This window comes from Carettochelys insculpta, chromosome 1 (genome assembly GCF_033958435.1).
Source record: "Carettochelys insculpta isolate YL-2023 chromosome 1, ASM3395843v1, whole genome shotgun sequence".
NCBI lineage: Eukaryota > Metazoa > Chordata > Testudines > Carettochelyidae > Carettochelys > Carettochelys insculpta.
Window position 1 is genome coordinate 280,698,222 of NC_134137.1, and position 19,514 is coordinate 280,717,735.

The 19,514-nt window shown below is 48.9% G+C and overlaps 1 protein-coding gene and 1 pseudogene across 1 annotated transcript; both read right to left on the reverse strand.

Moving 5' to 3' along the window:
- Window positions 1-10,446: 10,446 nt before the first annotated feature.
- KCNJ4 (potassium inwardly rectifying channel subfamily J member 4) lies at window positions 10,447-13,411 on the reverse strand. The gene is made up of 2 exons (XM_074983905.1): window positions 13,374-13,411; window positions 10,447-11,782 (listed from the first exon to the last, which is right to left on the reverse strand). Exons 1-2 carry the CDS (start codon window positions 13,409-13,411, stop codon window positions 10,447-10,449), a joined length of 1,374 nt encoding a protein of 457 aa, XP_074840006.1.
- A 3,091-nt stretch (window positions 13,412-16,502) lies between these two features.
- On the reverse strand, window positions 16,503-17,645 carry LOC142007294 (endosome-associated-trafficking regulator 1 pseudogene; annotated as a pseudogene).
- Between the last annotated feature and the right edge of the window lie 1,869 nt (window positions 17,646-19,514).

Here is a 19,514-nt window from a genome sequence, read left to right on the forward strand (position 1 = left end):
CTCAGACTTGCCTGAGAGAAGGAGCCAAGTGGAAGCAAAAACATTAACTTGTTAAAAATTACTTTGACTTTGGCAGTGAAAGTTTGTTTATGGCTTCATACAGTCGGTATTCACTAGTTCTGAAAAAATGCTGAAACCAAATTTTCACATTCTGTGATATTCAAATGTTAAGGCCCTATATAAGCCATCCTGGCTAGAATAACACTAGCAGATGAGTTAATATACTTCCAGAGCCAATAAACTTTCTAAGCACTTGTAATCAGAAAGGAAACATTCTGATCCCTATGCATCTGACGAAGCGGGTCTTTGCCCACGAAAGCTTATGCGCCAAAATATCTGTTAGTCTATAAGTTGCCACAGGACTTCTTCTTGTTCCATTCTGATCCCTGACCTCCATCTTGACCCACACAATACGTCCTGATCAGCTTGTCCTGGATCCTACACACAACTCAGCCAGTGTACTTCAGTCCGTTCTTTGCAGTCGCCTCTCCCCAGTTATTCCAGATCTGAGTCCCACATACAAGTCTGTCAGCCTACTTCACTCCAGACCTGCAGCCTCTCCAGCTGTTTTCATGCAGGTGAGTGGTGGGGAGGGGAGAATGGCCTGATTTTGAACTGCATCTACGTTTTGGTCTCTAGGTGGTGCTCTTAGGTTGGAAGATGAGTCCAGCTTCTTCAGTAAAGTCTTCCAATCAAACCTCATTGTAGTTGCTCTCTCTTCAGGATGTACTTTACCCTCCTGGAAGCAGTGTCTAACTGTGCAGGTGAGTTCTGCCTTGTTAACCCAATATTGCCACTATGTGAGGGCGGGGACAGAAATTTAGGATGGAAGTGGGAGGCCCAGGGTAGAGTGAGAAGCCCATTGCTGAGGCTGTCCAAAGTAAAAGCTGGACTATAATGCCCACCCCTCTAAACCCAGGGCTCTTCCTAGCTCCTGCTTGTTTCTTTTTCCTGACCGGAATTGTGTAGAAATGCCCATTGGCGCTGGGAGGTCACTTCATAGATCTCTGGCTCCAGGGCAATTCCTTCCCTGCAATGTACCCTCCCTCCTCCGGGGGAGCGGGGTCGTGTCTCCCCCCTGCCCATCTGAGTAGCAACACTGACTTGTGCCCATGGCACTGCTGTAACAGCCTGACCCAGGCCATCTCCCTCAGTGGTAGATTCCTCCCTAGTTTAACGCCCCCCACACCCCCATCATCTGGAATAGTTCATCCCAACTTCACAGCTTTAGAGCACAGTTGGCGCCCTGGGGCATTTCCGATGCTGTCACTATTAGTGGCAGTCCATTAGGGACCAGTTCTGCTGTGCCTGAAGTCAACAGCAACATATTCCATTGACTTTAATGGGAGCAGGAGCAAGCCCTTAATAGCTTGCGAAAGTAGGTTCACACTTTCCCTAACCCCTCTCACCATGGGCACCATCTAGTATTTCATATTGGGAAGCAATGAGAGGCCTGAAGACCTCTGCTGAAAAAACACAGGCTCTCCTGAAGACCTGAAATCTCCTTGTAGAAGGCAGCAGTCAATACCAGAATAGTGGGATCGAGCCCTCACTCAGCTGTGACACGGTTGGGCTTGGCTGATGAAATAATACATGTATTTTTCAGCATGAACATTTTCAAATTTGTTTCCACTTTTCCTAACTCAAATTGGCCCCATTGTTTCATTATTTTGAATTTTAATGGGAAAAATTCTTTTGTTTGTTTGCTTGTTGGTGTGTTTGTTTGTTTGCCGGGTAGTGTTTAATTTTGTTTTGTTTTGTTGGTAAATTATAAAATGTCTACAGTGGTTTCAATTTAAAAATGCCCCCCAAAAAGACATTAGGGATTTTTTTTTCATTTTGGAGGCAGAAGAAGGCAATTTTTCAAAAATGGAAAATGGTCCTTCGACAAATATAAGCAGAGCAATTTGCCTTCAGCTGTGGGGTTGGGCCCTGAGTCTTCATCCTGAGGTTAGTCCCTTGTTTGCTCCCCCGAGACTGGTATGGAGGGGCTGAACAACAAATTGAAAAGGGTGGAGAAAGACCCTGGAGAAAAGAGGGAAGAAGTCTCCAGACTTTGTGGTTTTTAGGAGGTTCTGTAGGAGGGAGGGACTCGAATATGGTGTCCTCACAGGTAGTAGAACCAATCTGGTTTAGTCAAAGCTGGGCTAAGGCCGTACAGAGTCAGTTACAGAGAGCCAGGTGTAGGACTCCAAAAGTTACATACATAACACAGCAGTCAAAACCCCATGTGTTTTTGTGAGGGGCTGATGTGTGATGGGGTGAGATAGGATTTTGCAGAGTGTGAGTACATCTGCAGTGGGAGCACGCAGCTGTTAGGAGTTTGTGGTGTAGTTGAGGACAGCGTTTGTTGTATTGTTCATTATTTGTGATGAGAATGTGTATAGTAGGAGGTTATGGAAGGGTGGTTTGTGTTTATATATATTTGTTTACATATCTTTATTTATGTATCTGATGGCTGTTGTAATACTGGAGTTGGCTGAGCCTTAGCTAAGGGGGTGGAATCATTGAGCTCAGACTTCTAGTGATTACTGAGGCCAACAAAAGAGAAAACAGGAGCCAAGGTGGAGCCGAAGGCTAATAACGAAGGATTCTGAGGGGAAACACCAAGCAGAGAACCTCAGACGACAGCCATTGTCCCTCAGAAGTGTCTAGGAGGTCAGTGCATACCGTCCAGAGGAACTCTGCCCAGAAATGTGAGGTGAGAAAGGATAGGAATAGGCGCCACTTCACAGAGCACCCAGCCCTACCCAGCATTTTCCTCCTAGCTCCTGGTATGACGGATGGCTGACTTGGCCAATGCCAGGTGGAGATCACCGAGGAGGTCTTGCAACGTTGTGGGGCCATGGAGGGGGCACGTGTAGAGCAAAGGTGTGGGGAGATATATGCAGCCAGAACCTCAGTAGGAGGTTCTGAAGGAGCTGGAAAGGAAGCTGCAGTCTGATGTGCACCAACCTCTCCAGCTCACCGCAAAAGGGACAGGTGTTTGTGAGCCACACCAGGTACGTGCCTGGGCACATGGCACCATGAAGGAGCCACTATCCCTGATGATGCTACAGCACATCTGATGACTGAGCTCTGTAACTTTATCCTCACACACAACTATTTCAGATTTGGCGACGACATATACCTTCAAATCAGCGGCACAGCTATGGGTACCCGCATGGCCCCTCAATACGCTAATATTTTCATGGCTGACCTGGAACAGCACTTCCTTAGCTCTCGTCCTCTAACACCCCGTCTCTACTTACGCTACATTGATGACATCTTCATCATCTGGACCCAGGGGAAGGAGACTCTGGAAGAATTCCACCGGCACTTCAACAACTTTCACCCCAACATCAACCTCAGCCTGGAACAGTCCACACAGGAGATCCACTTCCTGGACACCACTGTGCTAATACACAACGGCCACATCAATACCACCCTGTACCATAAACCTACTGACTGCTACGCCTACCTTCATGCCTCCAGCTTCCATCCCAGACACACCACACGATCCATTGTCTGCAGCCAAGCACTAAGATATAACCGCATTTGCTCCAACGCCTCCGACAGAGACAAACACCTACAGGATCTCTACCAAGCATTCTTGAAACTGCAATACCCACCTGAGGAAGTGAAAAAACAGGTCAACAGAGCCAGACGTGTGCCACAAAGCCTCTTAGTACAGGACAAGCCCAAGAGAGAAACCAACAGAACACCACTAGCCATCACCTACAGTCCTCAGCTAAAACCTCTACAGCGCATCATCAGGGATTTACAACCCACCCTGGACAATGATCCCCCACTTTCACAGGCCTTGGGAGGCAGACCAGTCCTTGCCCACAGACAACCTGCCAACCTGAAGCAAATCCTAACCAGCAACTATACACCGAACCACAGACACTCTAACTCAGGGACCCATCCGTGCAACAAACCTCGTTGCCAGCTCTGCCCACATATCTACACCAGCAACACCATTACAGGACCTAACCAGATCAGCCACACCATCATGGGTTCATTCAGCTGCACATCTACCAATATAATTTATGCCATCATGTGCCAGCAATGCCCCTCTGCCATATACATCAGACAAACTGCACAGTCTCTACGTAAAAGAATAAACGCACACAAATCAGACATCAGAAATGGCAATATACAAAAACCCGTAGGAGAGCACTTCAATCTCCCGGGCCACACAGTAGCAGACTTAAAAGTAGCTATCCTACAGCAAAGAAATTTCAGGACCAGACTCCAAAGAGAAATTTCTGAGCTACAATTCATCTGCAAATTCGACGCCCTCAGCTCTGGCTTAAACAAAGACTGCGAATGGCTGGCTAAATACAGAAGCAGCTTCCCCTCCCTTGGTGTTCACACCTCCGGATCAACTGCTGGTAGTAAGCCTCACCCTTGCTGACTGAGCTAACCTTGTTATCCCCACCCTTGCTCTGGCTTATTTATACCTGGCCCTGCAGATTTCCAAGACCAACATCTGATGAAGTGACTCTGTGCTCACGAAAGCTCATGCTCAAAACTTCTCTGTTAGTCTATAAGGTGCCACAGGACCCTTCGTTGCTGTAACAGCCCCAGTGAGTTGTAGGAATAGAGTGGACTACAGACTGGCCCACTTGGATTCCTTGTCCACCTGAGGCGGTGGCAGGTCCCAGCACCTAATGTCAGAGCAAAACATAAGGGCAAGGAAGTGAATGGTGTGAAGTGGAACTGCATACTGATGTTTCCTGGTTGTGGTTCAGAGGCGATTTTGAAGCCAACTTAGGTTGCATGTTGGAGTAGCTGGGGATGCTGGCAAGATAGAGGCCCAAGGGCAAGGTCTGGAGGACAAAGGGATGAGAGGCAGGTAGGAGGCACCCTCCTGCAGGACCTCCTTTAGGGAAGCAAGGGTCTGGGAGCATGTGACAGGGGACGTCTGAGGTGGCCATTCCCGCGGGCTGTGTGGGCGTGTGTGCAGAGGAGTCTGTGTGGGCATGTGTAGGGCGTTCGTGTCTCTGTGTTTATATGTCTCTGGAGACGGGGTAGTTTGTGTTCGTGTGGCTGTTTGTGTAGTGGGGGTGGATTTATTCTACATGATTATGAATGGGGTGAGCATATGGGCAGTGGGTATTTTAGGCAGGGGAAGGCAAAGCCTTCCCAAAGTCCCTCAACAGGCGCCACCCTGCTCCACTGGGGGCTGCAGCCACGCCGCCCACCAGCTCCCAGGAGCTCTGGTGCCATGCTGTCCTGGGCTGGGGGCTAGCACCTCCACGAGGAAGGGGGGCTCAGCGGAGGCCAATGGCTGCAGTGAGAGCAGGGCTTCGGGTGGGGGTGAGGCTGGGAGTGCTTGTCTCCTCAAGCCCGAGGTCACGCGTGGGTTAGCAGTGTGTCTTTGGGGAGCTTATGGGGAAAGTATGTTTGTAGGAGGAGGTTGTGGTGTGCCTAGGATGTCAGTGTGTAAACACAGTAAACGTGTGGGGTCTGTGTGTGTTGTGGGGGGCGGAGAGTACACTCCAGCCAGACTTTGGCTTGCCCTCTCCTTCACCTCTGCCTTTGATTGTAGGTGCCTGGAGATGGTTGGTGAGAAGACTTGGCTGGAGAAGGGTTTCACAGGGAGTCTTCCTTTAAAGAGAGGAAGGGAGAGGGCAGCAACGTGTGACAGGTGTATTGGGAGATAACTAGGCCCTAAAGCACACACACACACACACACCCGCTGCACCAGCCTGTCCTGAATATCACCCACTCAGGCCGCCATTCTGCAGGGGTTACACAAATCACCACCACACAGGTTTTCTACAAGCAACAGGGACAGGCAGTGCCCCTTCCCTCAAGCACTGGAGTAACATGCCAGCCCCTCAACATCTGGAGATTTGAAAAAAATAACGAATTTTGGGGATCTTTTTATTTGCAATCTCAGTTCTGAGTCTCTAGTTTTCAAGCCTTTCTGTACAACCATAAGGGGGGGAGACATATTTCTGGTTTTTAAATGAAAGGAGAAAGTATCAGGTAGTCACATGACTCCAGGAGCTGGAGCTTTAGGAATTATGAGAAATTGCAAGAGTTGGCTGTAACCCTGAGTGACCAGGGAAAGGCCTGGGAACAGGCACGCTCCTCATTTTCAGAGGCACAGGGGTACCCTTCTTAAGGCTGTTATGCACTGGTGCAGGAGTTCCCCAAGGGAACAGTAATAACTTAGTAAGGTTTGGACTTCTGTAGCAATGTCATGGGCAAGAATGCTTGGTTTCCATATATTTATCAGGCCATGAGGCTCCGATGAGGCCATTTTCTCTGGCTTCTGGACTCCCAGAGTTGGGGTAGATTTGTGGCTGTGGTGTTTGGGTGGTGGAGGTAGTAGGTCTCATTTCTAGCTTAACTCCACATCACCCCACAGAAGAGGGTACTCACCTCACCATTTGGCATTTAGTTTTCCTCCCTTCCTTCCTTCCCCTGACAAGCACTCCCTCAAAGGTGCAATGGAAGGCCTGGAACCAGGCAGGGTGTCATGAGGGAAAGCAGAAGGTAAGAGAGGAAGAATTAGGTGCTTGTTCTTCTCCTCTCATCTCTTTTTCTCTGTCTTCTCTTTGCCACTTCTTCCATCTGTCTCTCTCAGCTTTCACTTCAGTTCTTTCTGTATGCGAAGCAGGGTTGCCAACTCTCACAGTTTGATCATGAGTCTCTCAATATTTGGTGTTTTTTTCTTAAAGCCCCAGCTGCTGGCATCATGTGATTCAATGAGTTGCTCAGCTCTCATTCTTTTTTTCAAAAAAAGCATGTTCTGAGTCCTCCTGGTTACAGAGGAAATAGTAAAAAATGGAAACCAGAAGACAAATACAATGAGCCCCAAACCAACTGTGTTTTAGAAATCATTATTTGTAGCCCTCTGGTGATTTGTGAAGCCAAAGGCACAATCTTTCTGTGCTCTGGGCTGTCAATTCTGGTGTCGGGTCCCGTCCACCTCCCCACATCTGTATGGGTTTGCATGTACAGAGCCTTGTGCACACCTCTGCATGCTTACATATTTATTACATTGTATACACCTCATCTTTACATGTCCGAGTACTGTGCACTTTCCCCACGTTTGCACACATAGCCCCGTGTGCCCACCCACCCCATGAATGTGTGCACATAGCTAGTTGTGTGCATACGCCCAAAGCAGTGCTTGCACAAGCTGAGCCCTGTGCAAAGAGCACTGAGCCCCATATTGGTGTATTTGCCCACGCAGACCATTGTTCACCTCCCTGAAGGCTGCATGGCTGCGTGCACTGAGCATTGTGTGCATGCTCGTGTCGCTATGGTTGCATGTGTAGGTATTTGTGCCTGTCCTTATGTGCGCATGTGCAGAGGCTTTTGCATAGCCACCTGACTGCATTTTCTACATTAAAACCCTCGTCCACATCCAGTGTCTGCACAGTCACCCCGTTAGCTCTAGGGTACGCTGTTCCATGGCACACAGGGCCACTGCTGTGTGGGTTCCTCTCCCTGTGTACACATCCCCATTCTGTGCACATGTGTCCTGGATTCCTGTGTCCTCACATAGGGAGTCCTTCCTTCTCGGTCCATTAGTTGTTTCCAGTACAGTACTCCAGCAGCAGGCACAAGCCTCTGAAAGCTATATTAAAAGCCAGGTCAATACTAACACTTGTTTAGGCCCTTAGGGGGGGAAAAGGCCTTCATTAATTAGCGGCTGGGAAGAAGAGAGACGAGAGGGACACACATGGCTCAGCTAGTGGTACATGAGGGCGCGTGTCATGCTAGTGATGGGAAAACCCATTAGAGGCACAATGATCTACGTGGCTCGTACGCACTTTTGCTAATATTTGCCGTCAAACAGGAAAGGTGTTAATGAATCACTGATGATCTATTTAGGGAGGTGGGTGAAGGGCCATCTTCACATCTACCCCCTTCTCTTTCCACCTTGTTCCTGACACCTCTAATTTACTCCCACTTCCTACATGCTCTCCCTAACTTCTTCCCTCACCTCCCACAACCTCTTTCCTTCCCTCCTCCTTCATCCACCCTTGCTTTCTCTTTATTCTTCTCCTATTCCTAGTCCCTAACCTTCTCATTCCCTCCTCCTCCTCCTCTTCAACTCCCTGTGCCATCCAGCCCTCCTTTCCTTCGCCTCTGGGGCCTGGTACAAAATGTTATCCTGCTACTTGTGGATTTTGTTCTCATTCCCTCGTCTCGGAGGTGCCCCAAGAGATGGGTAGGAGGCCATTCTTTCAGGCAGAAGCAGCCACTTTTCCATGGGGTTGTGCTGTACGAACCAAGACCAGCTATTCTGTCAACATGGTTGTTATTTCTCTCTTGTGCTGTCTGTAGTTTTGAAGGATTGTCTCCGCTGCTTCCATTTCCTGGGAGGAAGGCTCTCCTGTATTCCCCATCTGTCTGGCCATGCTGCAAGGCAGTGTGCTGGTAGTTCCCTCCTTTCTGGTCTCTCTGGCCCGTCCCTACACCTATTCTGTATGCCCACTAATGGGAGAGTTTTATGACTGCTAAAACCTACAAATAGCTGCTGTAGCCTCCACTTCTTCACCTACCTATTAAGCCAGCCTGTAAGAAAACTAGTAATGGTGCAGAGCCCCTCCTCAGGCAAAACTCCCCTTGACTTCAATGAGACTCTTACCTGAGCAATGACTTCAGGCTGTAGTTTAGTGAGAATAGTGGGAAGAGGAAAATACATCTTGGCCTGAGAAACTAGTGAATGTTTAGAACCAAGGAAGAGACAGCTGCAGGGTGAGGTGGAATTTCCCTGGCTTCCACCTTATAAATAAATCACCTGGGTGGACGTAGTGGGATGACTTGGAAGACAAAGTCTCTCTTAGGCCTTGGCTGCATGACCCAAAAAGAAGAAGAAAGAGGCTTGCTTGTTGAGTTAGCTAACTTGAGATAAAATCTTAGTGAAGACAAGGCTGTTGGCAGTTTTCTCCTGAGTTTGCAGGTCAAATTAACAAGTATGGTGGGTGGGCTTTAATTCAACCTGCCAACTGCCTTGTGTTCACTAGTACCTTGAGTTAGTGAGCTCAAGTTAAGAACACGCCTCTATGCTGGAGTAAACCAAGGCCTTATGGATCTGGCCCTGGGACGTGCTGCTCAATAATGTTTTAGTTCTGCTCCTGTTGAAGTCACTGGAAAAACTCTGATGGGCTTCAACAAGAGCAGGATTAGTCTCCTAATGGGCACAGCTGACACGTCACATATGTACAGCAATAATAATTGTATACAATGCCCAGGAGTGGGTTATCAGCAATGGGATTGAACCTGAGACCTATGGATTTTAATGCAAGGGCCTCTCCTGCTTGCTTAGCCAAGGTCTATCAGGTTTGGCAACTACTTGGTGGCTTAGTTCCCAGCTGAAGGGAGTGGAGTGCTTTACCAAGTGGATGTGTTCATAATGGGTGGGTACCCCATTCCCACACTTTTCACATGCCACTTGTGTTCTTAGATTGCAAACTTCTCGGGAGCGGACCCATCTCTGAAGAGGTTTCTCCAGGAGCTAAACCAATGTGACCTTCACTGGGGCTCCTGGGAATTAGTGCAATAAAAATATCAAACCGCTCCTAGCAGTAATCAGTCGCTACACACCATCTCTGCCATGGGGTCGCTCTGTCTCTGTCTCTCTTCTTTCCAGACTTCCCCGGGGGTATTATTAAAAATATATAGTTGTAAATTCAGTTTTACAGCTGCTCACAGGAGAAAGAGAATGGAGGCTGTGGAACAAGTTTGTGGAGAAACCACTGGCTTGAGCAGGTCATGTGTCTATCACCCAGACTCTGCGCCAGTTAACAGTCCCTCTACACACACAGGGCTCTGCCTCCTCTGATGGGTGTCTCTTGGGAAAGTTAGGGATAGTTTTGAAAAAGAACCACAGGAGACTTGGGATGGGAGGGTGGAGTCAATCCGCCCTGGGAGTCATGAGTACCAAGGCCCAGAGTCAGAGCTGAGTTAGCTACTGAGTCCTTGACTCCTGATCTGTAATTTTAAATGGAAAAATATGGATTTTGGTTCTGGCTCTGTTTTATGTACAATACCATCATGTACAACAAGCAATAAACATGCAAAATACATCCTGCTCCCGAAATTCTGTCCATCCCAGTTTGGCATTTATAGCCTTCTTCTTTTGTGGCAACAATCTTGACCGGCTTAGGGGCCGTCAGTCACACCAAGGTGATTGTTTTGTGTCTAAGATTATTTTCCCATGGCTCCAGCCCCAGACAGTGGTGGGGCTTGTGGGGTGGGGGCATTCCCTCATGTTAGCTCTCCACATGGCATTCAGAATACAAATGCTTCTGTTCCATTTGGTGGCACAAAGTCAGTTCCGTCCTGGGTTGTGCCCACTGGAAGTACAAGCCTGTCCCACACTGCACATGCTCAGGGGCTGGGTGGTGGGCAACTGAGGTTCTGTGGGGAAGTTTTCAGGTAAGCACTAGAGTGACAGGAAAAGGAGACGGTAGGCAAGTGATGTGGAATGAGTCAGATGGCTGACTCTCTGCGGTAGGAGATGTTGTCCAGGGGCATGGCAGCCTGTAGTCGTTCCAGATCCAAGTGACTCCCAAATTCCATCATCTGGATGACTCCACCTTCCTCCTTGGTGCTTCCTGCTAAACCTGCCCCCACTTGCACCTCATCCTCATCCTCGTCTTCATCTTGGCTGACTAGGGCCAACTCATTTTCATAGCAGAAGGCACTCGGAGGTGGGGGAGACGACAGGACGGTGATCTTGCTCTCTTGTAGCTCCCGGGCTGAGCAGCAAGGGGTACCAGCCACCTCATAGGTCTTGTGGAAGTGTGAGTAGTCCACTTTATAGCGATTCTTCTCCTCAAAGACCACTGGTTCAAAACGGTGACCCCAGAGGATCTCACTGGCCAGGTAGGAGCTGCGCGCCTGGGTCGTCATGGCTGTAGCCTCCACCATCCCCTCCAGGATGACGACGATCTCAAAGTCCTCCATCTCTAGCTCCTCCTTGCCTATTCCATAGAGTGGGCTCTCTTCATCAATCTCGTGGACAATGATAATGGGGGACACCAGGAATATGCGATCAAGGCCTATGTCATAGCCCACATTGAGGTCTCGCTGGTCCAGAGGGAGGTATTCACCTTCCTGTGTCATGTAGGGCTTGATGAGCTGAGCCCGGACATGGGCCTCCACAATGTGACTCCGCCTCAAGTTTCCCACCCGCCACATGAGGCACAGTTTGCCATCACGCACGGAGATAACAGCATGATGGCTGAAAAGGAGGGTCTGGGCCCGCTTCTTGGGCCGTGCCATCTTGGCCATGATGGTGCCAATCATGAAGGAGTCAATGACACAGCCCACAATGGACTGTACCACTACTGCCATGATGGCCAGCGGGCACTCCTCAGTCACACAACGGAACCCATACCCAATGGTGGTCTGTGTTTCCACTGAGAAGAGAAAGGCTCCTAGGAAGCCATTGACGTGCATGATGCAGGGCTTTGCAGTCGTGGGCACACCGCCCACCCCAGTGGCATCCAGGTCACCATGGAAGAAAGCGATGCTCCAGAAGAGGAAGCCGAAGAACAGCCAGGAGACCAGGAAGGCTGCTGAGAAGATCATAAGCATGTAGCGCCAGCGAGTGTCCACACATGTGGTGAAAATGTCAGCCATGTAGCGTTGAGACTTGTTGCTCAGGTTGGCAAAGTAGACATTGCACTGGCCGTTCTTCTTCACAAAACGGTTACGGCGTTTCCGCCTGGGGACATGTCCTTTCCCATTCCAGCTGTGCCCATTCATGTTGCCTAGGGCAGAGACTTTGTGACCATCCTCTTCAGTTGAGACAATGCTGTACCTTTAAGAGAAGACAAACTGCTGAGGTAAAAAAACAAACAAGGGAGGGGGACCTGAGCACGTAGAGCGTCACTGGTTCCCCAGGAGGAAGCTCACGCTCCCAGAGACAAAGCCCTGCTGTGAAGAAGCACAAATGACTGGAGTTTTGACTGGCTGAGTACTGCCAAGGTAGAGCTCTGAGGAAGAGTGCATTGCCAGAGTCCTCCTCTGGGACTGTCTGGGTCCTCCTTGGCACTGTCGGGATGCTGCTTGCAAGGAAACTCACAGTGTAGATGTCCTGACAGGGCACTGCTGTGAGGAAGTTCACAACACCGGATTCCTCAGCTGGTTCTACCAAGGCACAGCGATAAAATTGGTGGATCCTTGGTTGGACATTTGCAAAGCACTGCTGCAAGGCAACTCATTCTACCAAAGCCATTCTACTCATTCTACAGGACTCTGCTGTAGAAAGCTTGCAACACTGAAATCTTGACTTGCCTTAACTGTGCGAAAACACCCCACAGCCCCAAAAGTCTTGATTTGAAATGAGATGCAGATGCAGCCAGCAGAGAAGACTAAGTGCAGGTGCCTGGGACCTTGTAAAGTTTTGGCCCTGAATTATATAAGGTTGGAAGTTTCTATTTTCTGTTGCCTTCTCCTCACTGATCTAATTGTGCATCTGTGACAATGTTTATACACTTGCTGAGTTCAGGACAATTCTGTTGCCACAGCAACGAACATGGCTCCCAGCATCCTGTATCCAGAGACAAAGGTGTAATTTAGAGATCAACAACAGCCAAAGTGCTGGCACATTCCCTGTGAGAAACTCCCTCTCTTGGAGAGCTGCTTACCCCACTTTCATGCTCCCCTCCCCCATTGCTCTTTGTCAGGCAAAAAGCTGCTGCTATTAGGTCACATAAGGCTCTCTATGATGTCACAATTGTTCCCTGATGACATAGTCACAGTGGAAGCTATGGCCATGGGTAGAATTGTTCTGATACAATTTCAGCAAGAGGGAAGCATCCTGGCTTTGAGTGCCTCTTTTACAAGGTCCCTCTCCGTGCTCTATTGATCTCCCTCCCATAAGCCAAGGTTGGCAAACCATCTGCTTGCTCAACCCCATCCCTAACTGTTCCTGAGGTGCTTCAGGAGTCACACATGGGGCTTTCTTCAAAGTGATAATAATCTTCTCCCAAATTATGCACCCTCGTCCCTTCATTTGGAGAAGGCAAGTGAGGTCTGTGGACGGTGCGTGTTTATCTTTGGATGATTCAAGGCAAATATCTGTCATTTATCTCATGTCTTGCTGGAGCCACTGCCTCAGTGGCTCACCTTCCTCTCATCTGCTCCTCCCTTCCCCTGTAGGCACGGATCAGGCTGAGAACAGGGAATGCCTCACATACGTAAGGTAGGGGCAAGGGAAAAGGGACCGAAGCTCAGAAAGGAAAAGCAATGCAAGTATGGCCAGACAGCCCTGGACGTAATGAGGGGAGTAATGAGGTTTATTTTAGGTCTGAGTTAGAGAGACCCACACACCCCTGGGGGAGAAGAGGATGGGTAAGGAATCCCAGAATGCCAGGGGTGATGACAGCTTTTGAGAAGGGGCCACTCACCTGTTAACTCGGACACTGCCCATAGCTCGCTTTATCATCAGGGTGTCTCAGATCATGGGCCGCAGTGGGAGTTGTGTCTGGCGTCTCGACAGTGGAGCTCACATTGGCCCAGGTAAGGCTGGGACTCACCCGTCATGCGCCGTGGCACCCGCTATACCTGAGATCAGCGCCGAGTGCATGCCTTAGAGACAAACAGCAAAGGAAAATCCCATCAACATGATAGCCAAAAAGAGTGGTCCCTGGCCCAGTGGACAGAGCAAGGAATTCCCAGGTCTCTGTGACCGTTCAGGAGAGGCCTCATAGCATCACTGTTTCACGCCAGGACTTGATCCATGAGTTATAAAAACAGGTATAAAGAACTGATTTATATAAATAGTTCAGCAGCTCCCAGCAGTCCTCAGATGGCAGCCCCCTTTTCCATGCCACAGACTCCAAGACTCCCTCGTATCTAACCCAGTCCCTCCTCTCCATTGACAATATGGGACAGGCAGGTCAGTCACAAATCCCAGATCAAGAACCCATGTGTTAGCACATTTGTAAGGCACCGAGCATCAGGCACTACAATAGAGCTTATATATGGATTAGAGATCAGCCGGTCAGAATACCCCAAAAACAAGAGCTAAAGGAACTCAGACAAACACAGAAGCCTTCAGACAAAGCTCCCCCAGTACCCCGATCCAGAGGGAATTCTTCCCAATGCATGAATACACCCCAAAGACACAAGATAAAAGTGATTAGTGGTGACAAAAAAGCAAAGCAATACACAGGAGGTATACAGAGATAGAGAGAAGACTGAAATAATAAACAGGCCTCACAATATGCCCCCAGAGCAGCCATGGTGAGGACTTGTGCGTTTATCTCTTGATGATTCAAGGCAAAGAGCTATCCTTTATCTCCTGTCCTGCTGGGGTCACTGCCTCAGTCCCTCACCTTCCCTTCATTTGCTTCTCCCTTCCACTCTGGGGACTGACCGGGCTGAGGACAAGGGAACATCTCAGATATGTATGTCTCTCATATGTTGTCTCTACAGGATAACCTTCTGCAAAGGGTTCAATGGATCGAGAAAGCTCTGCCCCAGGCCTGGTCTTGACTGAACCAAAGAACCAAGAACCCAGTGGACCAAGAACCAACTTGTCCAGGTTGACTGGACCTTTTGAGATGGGACATGCCGCAGGAGCTGATGATTATTGAGGAAAGGGTTGTGGACCTAAATTAATCCTGCACTGTACCGTTTGAGTTCCTGGCAGCCATTGCAGAGTGCAGGCATAACCAGCCCACTTGTATCCCCAGGAGCAAGTAAATATCCATCTTCTGCGGCTGTTGCAGCCTCCAAGGCAAATTCAAAGAAGGCTCAATTAGGAGCACGTTCCAGTGGACTAGCTGGATGTGAGAAAGACAAGGGGAATGACTTGGTCACAGACCACAGCTGAGTGAAACATCTGGATTTCTCAGATAAGCCAGGCATCGTACTTGCTGCTTCTGATCGCTGTTGCAAAATGGGGTCCACATTGCTAAGGGTGTTGTTTCTGGATAACGAGTGGTGGATTCTCTCCCTGAATAACAGACAAAGACAAACCACGAGCTGGATCCTCAAAACACTTCCTCCTACCTCTGACTTGGCTGGGCTGAGTGTCAACCAGCTGCCTTGCAGCCAGATAAAAATGTTGCTCAGGCAGCTTGGTATCAGAGACTGTCCATACATGGCCACTTGAAGAGGAGCACAGACAGAATGGAACTATGAGTGAAGATATAACGGAACCTTTGGTGCTGTACTAGCTAGGCTCCAGGTGAAGACAAACAATTGTCTGTAATTATCCTCTTCGCCTGCCTGGTCAGAAACAAGCCAATCTGCTTGAGAAGCACCCCAGGCAGCTCCATCAGGAATTGGAGCCTGGCACCCTTTCCTGGCAACTGAGAACATTAAAGACCATCCAGAAAGTTCTAATGAAATAGGCAAGGCCCTGTGTGTAAAATGAAACGATGCAGTTGTGGAAATTGCTGCAGAATTGCAGTTGATAATCTAAGCTCAACAGAGAGGCTATGGAGTGATGGAGACTGTCCTCTCTCCTCCCTGGAGATGGTCCCTTCAGAACAGAGACAAGACTGGCTGTGCTGAATGTGCTGCAGCAAACCGCCAAAAACAGGTGATTCACAATTAGGGCAGCCACATTGACACACCCACTTCTGGCAGTGGGAGGCGCACCCCCTTCATTAGATAGTATAGCTACCCTGACAGCTAAAGCTCAGAACCTTCCCTTTCCGCCATGGGACAGAGACACATGGCAATCAAGCCATTTTTAGATGCAATCAGACAGCAGTAGAGCTAGTAGTAGAAAGAAGGGACATTATCTGAGCTCACACTTGGATATTTAACAACTTCATAAAGGTTGCTGAGCAAGGTTGGTTCTTCTCTGTGCATGGATGAAAAGTTCCCAGGGTGAGGAACTCTTGCCATCTAAAGGGCCAGATTGTGGCTGATTCTGAGTTGAAGGGAGTTGCTGACAGAGTATAAGGAGCTTTTCCTTCATTTAAGCCCTGTGCAAAAGTGCCCCGAACACTCATTCCTCGCATTCCACCAAGCCACTAATGGGATGGGAGAAGGAGAGACGGGACAGGTGAGATGGACACAGATTGGAGGCCCAGCCAGCTTTTGCACCAGCCAGCACAAATAAGCCAGATGGGCGTGTAGACTGGTATCTGATAAAGGGTAACACTTCCCACTCTGGAGTACTCTGTCTCAGCTCCCATGAAAGAACTCTGGTTGAGTCAGCCAGTATGTCCACAGGGCCTCCTGCTGGTACGAAATCCCCATGCAATGCCCTTCCCAGTGTAGGCTTTGGCGTACTGTAGCCCAAAGCCTGTAAAATACTGTGGCACAGGACCTCTGACGAGGGCAGGACAGACAGCTGGTTCTCCCAACCTGAAGCACTGCACTATTGAAACAGAGCACTGTAACATTTCACTAGTATGTGAAATTCATATTTAATTACAATAAAAGTACTTCTGGGAAGGATAAAGACCACCTATTTGAAGACATACAATGTTTCAGGATCTGAAAGCAAACATTCTCAGTCCTGATCGCAGTCTGGGAACGGTGTGATCACAGGTGGGAGCCCCCTCTGCACTTTTTCATCCATCATCTTCCTTTTTGACTTCGGAAATCTTGTCTATGGATTTCAGGAGGTCAGCCACAAAATGCAGCATTTCTGCTCCCTCGACCAGCTGTTTGATTGACAAGTGCGCATTGGCTATCACTGGGCAGAGATTCTGCAAGGCTACGTCTACATTGTGTTTCACTGCCCCTAGGCTAGCAGACTGGCCTGCACGCAGGGTGTCATTCTCCTCTTTGGAACTCTTCAACTCCATCTGGAGAAGGGACATTTCCTGCATCAGCTTTGCAATCTTACTTTCTGCCCTCAGGACCCGCTGAGTCATGGACTGCAGATTCCGCTCTGCCTGCTGGATGATGGATTCTAACCCCTGAGCCTCTTTCTCCTCCTTGACCACACTGGCTCTCAGTCTTCTCTCAAGGCTTCTCACCACGTGTGTCTGACTTTCCGAGAAGCTCTGGATACTCTTGATCTTTCTCCTGAGCATGGAATTCTCCTCCCTGAGCTCTTCGTAGCTCAGCTGTGAAGATGGATACTCCCCGTCTCCTATGCAATCTTCATGAAGAGCACAACTTTCGGGTGCTTTGTTGTGAGCTGCACAGGAAACATGCGCCTTGCTGGGACGGTGGCAGGGAGCAAATGTCTCCATTTCCAACTGTTTGGCTGTGTTGTGATATAAAGACTCATGGGGACTATACGGTGCCCTGGTAGCAAATCTGGACTTGTGGACTTTTGCCAGGGCAGGGTGGTAATAGCTCCCACTCCAGTCATCATCTTCATCCTCTGATAAGGTCTCAGCCATTGCAAGGTCTTTGTAAAACGGCTCCTGAAATTCCAAGCTCAACCCCAATGCTTCTGGAGATAAGGAATCATCTTCAAGGCCACGGCTGTGTCTGGCCAGTTTCTTTGCCAACATTCTACTTTTCAACTCTTCTTCTTGTGCTGCGCCACGAGTCTTTGTTTTTACAAACTCCTTTAAGGTACATGGGATGACTCCATCTGGATCTTCCAGAAGATTGTCCTCTGGGCTGATGAAGCTTTTAGTGTGAACTGGAGGGAGATGGGGGTAAGAGCATACAGGTTCCTCCTCTGCCTCATTATCTAGGCCTTGTGACTGTGGACAGGCCCGCTCTGATGTCCCTGAGAGAAGTGGCCGAGGCATTCTTGAGCTGCTGTGGGCTCCAACTCAAGCAGCAGTCTGAAAATTAGCTCCAGCACAGGGCACACCTCTTCTGTACCAGGACTGCCTGGGCTGTCCATTGTTGTGCCATCCTCTGGAGCTGCTGTCTCAGCCTCAGCACCATTCAAAGTGTGACAGTGGATTACAGAAGTACCTGTACTTTAATCATCTCTGTGTCTGTGGCTTTAATAATGATGGGAGCAGAAGTCACCTCAGTCTGTGATGTCATCAGACAAGTGCACTTCATGTTGTGACTTCACAGCCAGGGGAAAGAGAAACAGCTGGATCGACGTTCATAGCATTGAGGCTGAACTATACAAAAAACTGCCAGGTGTACGACAGACCAGGTCACCTGTGATATCCCTGTCCCATTCCCTCGGCAGCATGGCCATGAGTTTGTTCACTAACAAACTTAACATGCAAATGAGTTTACACAAAAACAATTTGAAATCTCTTCTGTTTCACTGGCTAGTTTCAGTACGTGTGTGAGTGTGTATGAGAGAGAGAGAGAGAGAGAGAGGTGTCCGGGGGTTCACAACCCAGGACCAGTCAGGACAGAAAGAGGCTTAGGATGGGAACAGCAAGGCCATTGGGGATCAGGGCAGGGGAAACAAGGAAGAAGGAGCCTTAAGGCAGAGGAGCTCATGGCCAACGGGGAGCTACTGACAGGACAAAGGTTTAGCCACAGGGTCTGGGCAAAAGGATCTCATGCAAGAAAGATAAGGTCACTGAAGGCTACACAGCATGGAATTGGGCCAGCAGGACTCATACCAGGGTTGAATAGTAACAGCGAGGTAGCTGTGTTAGTCTGTACTCCAACAGGACAAAGCAGCAGAAATGTAGCACTTTAAAGACTAACAAAATGATTTATTCAGTGATGAGCTTTCGTGGGACAGAAAACACCCAGTGACTTTCAACCATGTTCAATAAAAATGAAGTACAGGACAGGCAATTATCTGTTTAAATAAGGGACATTTGATGTAATTTGGGACTGTTGGCAACCCTACCTCCATTCAAGGCTTAACACATTGGGTGGGTCATTACTAGGTGATGGGATTTCACTGGCTTACTGGGACAAGTGGTCTAAATGCATTTATGAGGTCACTTCCTCTCAGGTGGTAGGGACTGTGTGTGTCTTGTACCAGCTCAGAGGCCCAGAGAGGAGACCAAGTGGATTGCCAGAGTGCTGAGTGACTGCATCGCCCTCTGAGAGACTGACCAGGATAGGTTCAAAGAGGGGGAGTGGCAATCTGAGTCACCACTCCCATGCTGGCAAAGGAAAGCACTACCAACCTGGAGAAAACCAAAACCCCTAGCTCCCCAAACCAGGTGAAAAACAGACATAAACTCATTCGCTGTTTCCATCCTGATGTGTCCCAATACATCTATCACAGCTTAGCAGAGAAAGACGCACACAGGAACTCTTTCGGGGTGGGAGGCAGCCATCATATAGGGTCCTGTGAGGGGTGTTGCTGCAGAGTCTGCCATGACACTGACCCCTAGCCAACTGCTCCATGTCAGGGCCACCTCAGAGATCTCTGCCTTCTCAGCTGGGTCTGCAGTAAGCCCTCTGTGATCCCCTTTCAAATGAACATGGTGGGTGTTATCAGCTATACGATAATATGATCATTTATCAAGTAACAATAGCAATTATCAGATATATGAAAAAGGAGGAGAAGAAAGTAGCAGAAGAAAGAGCCCAATGAGGACAAAATAACTTCCATTTTATTTCTACGGGCTTTGTAGCTATGCAGAACCACCGAACCACCGTCAGCTCTGATAGGGCATGCAGGAGGCTGGTAGCCAGCTGGTGCACAGTCCACTGCGCTGCAGGGAAGCGGGGAACACACT

Bases quoted from the DNA above. Each gene is read 5' to 3' on its own strand.
- KCNJ4 (XM_074983905.1), bottom strand. From the start codon at position 13,411: ATGATAAAGCGAGCTATGGGCAGTGTCCGAGTTAACAG. The intron at 11,783-13,373 runs GTGAGTGGCCCC...CTTCTCTTAAAG, and splicing joins GGCAGTGTCCGAGTTAACAG to GTACAGCATTGTCTCAACTG.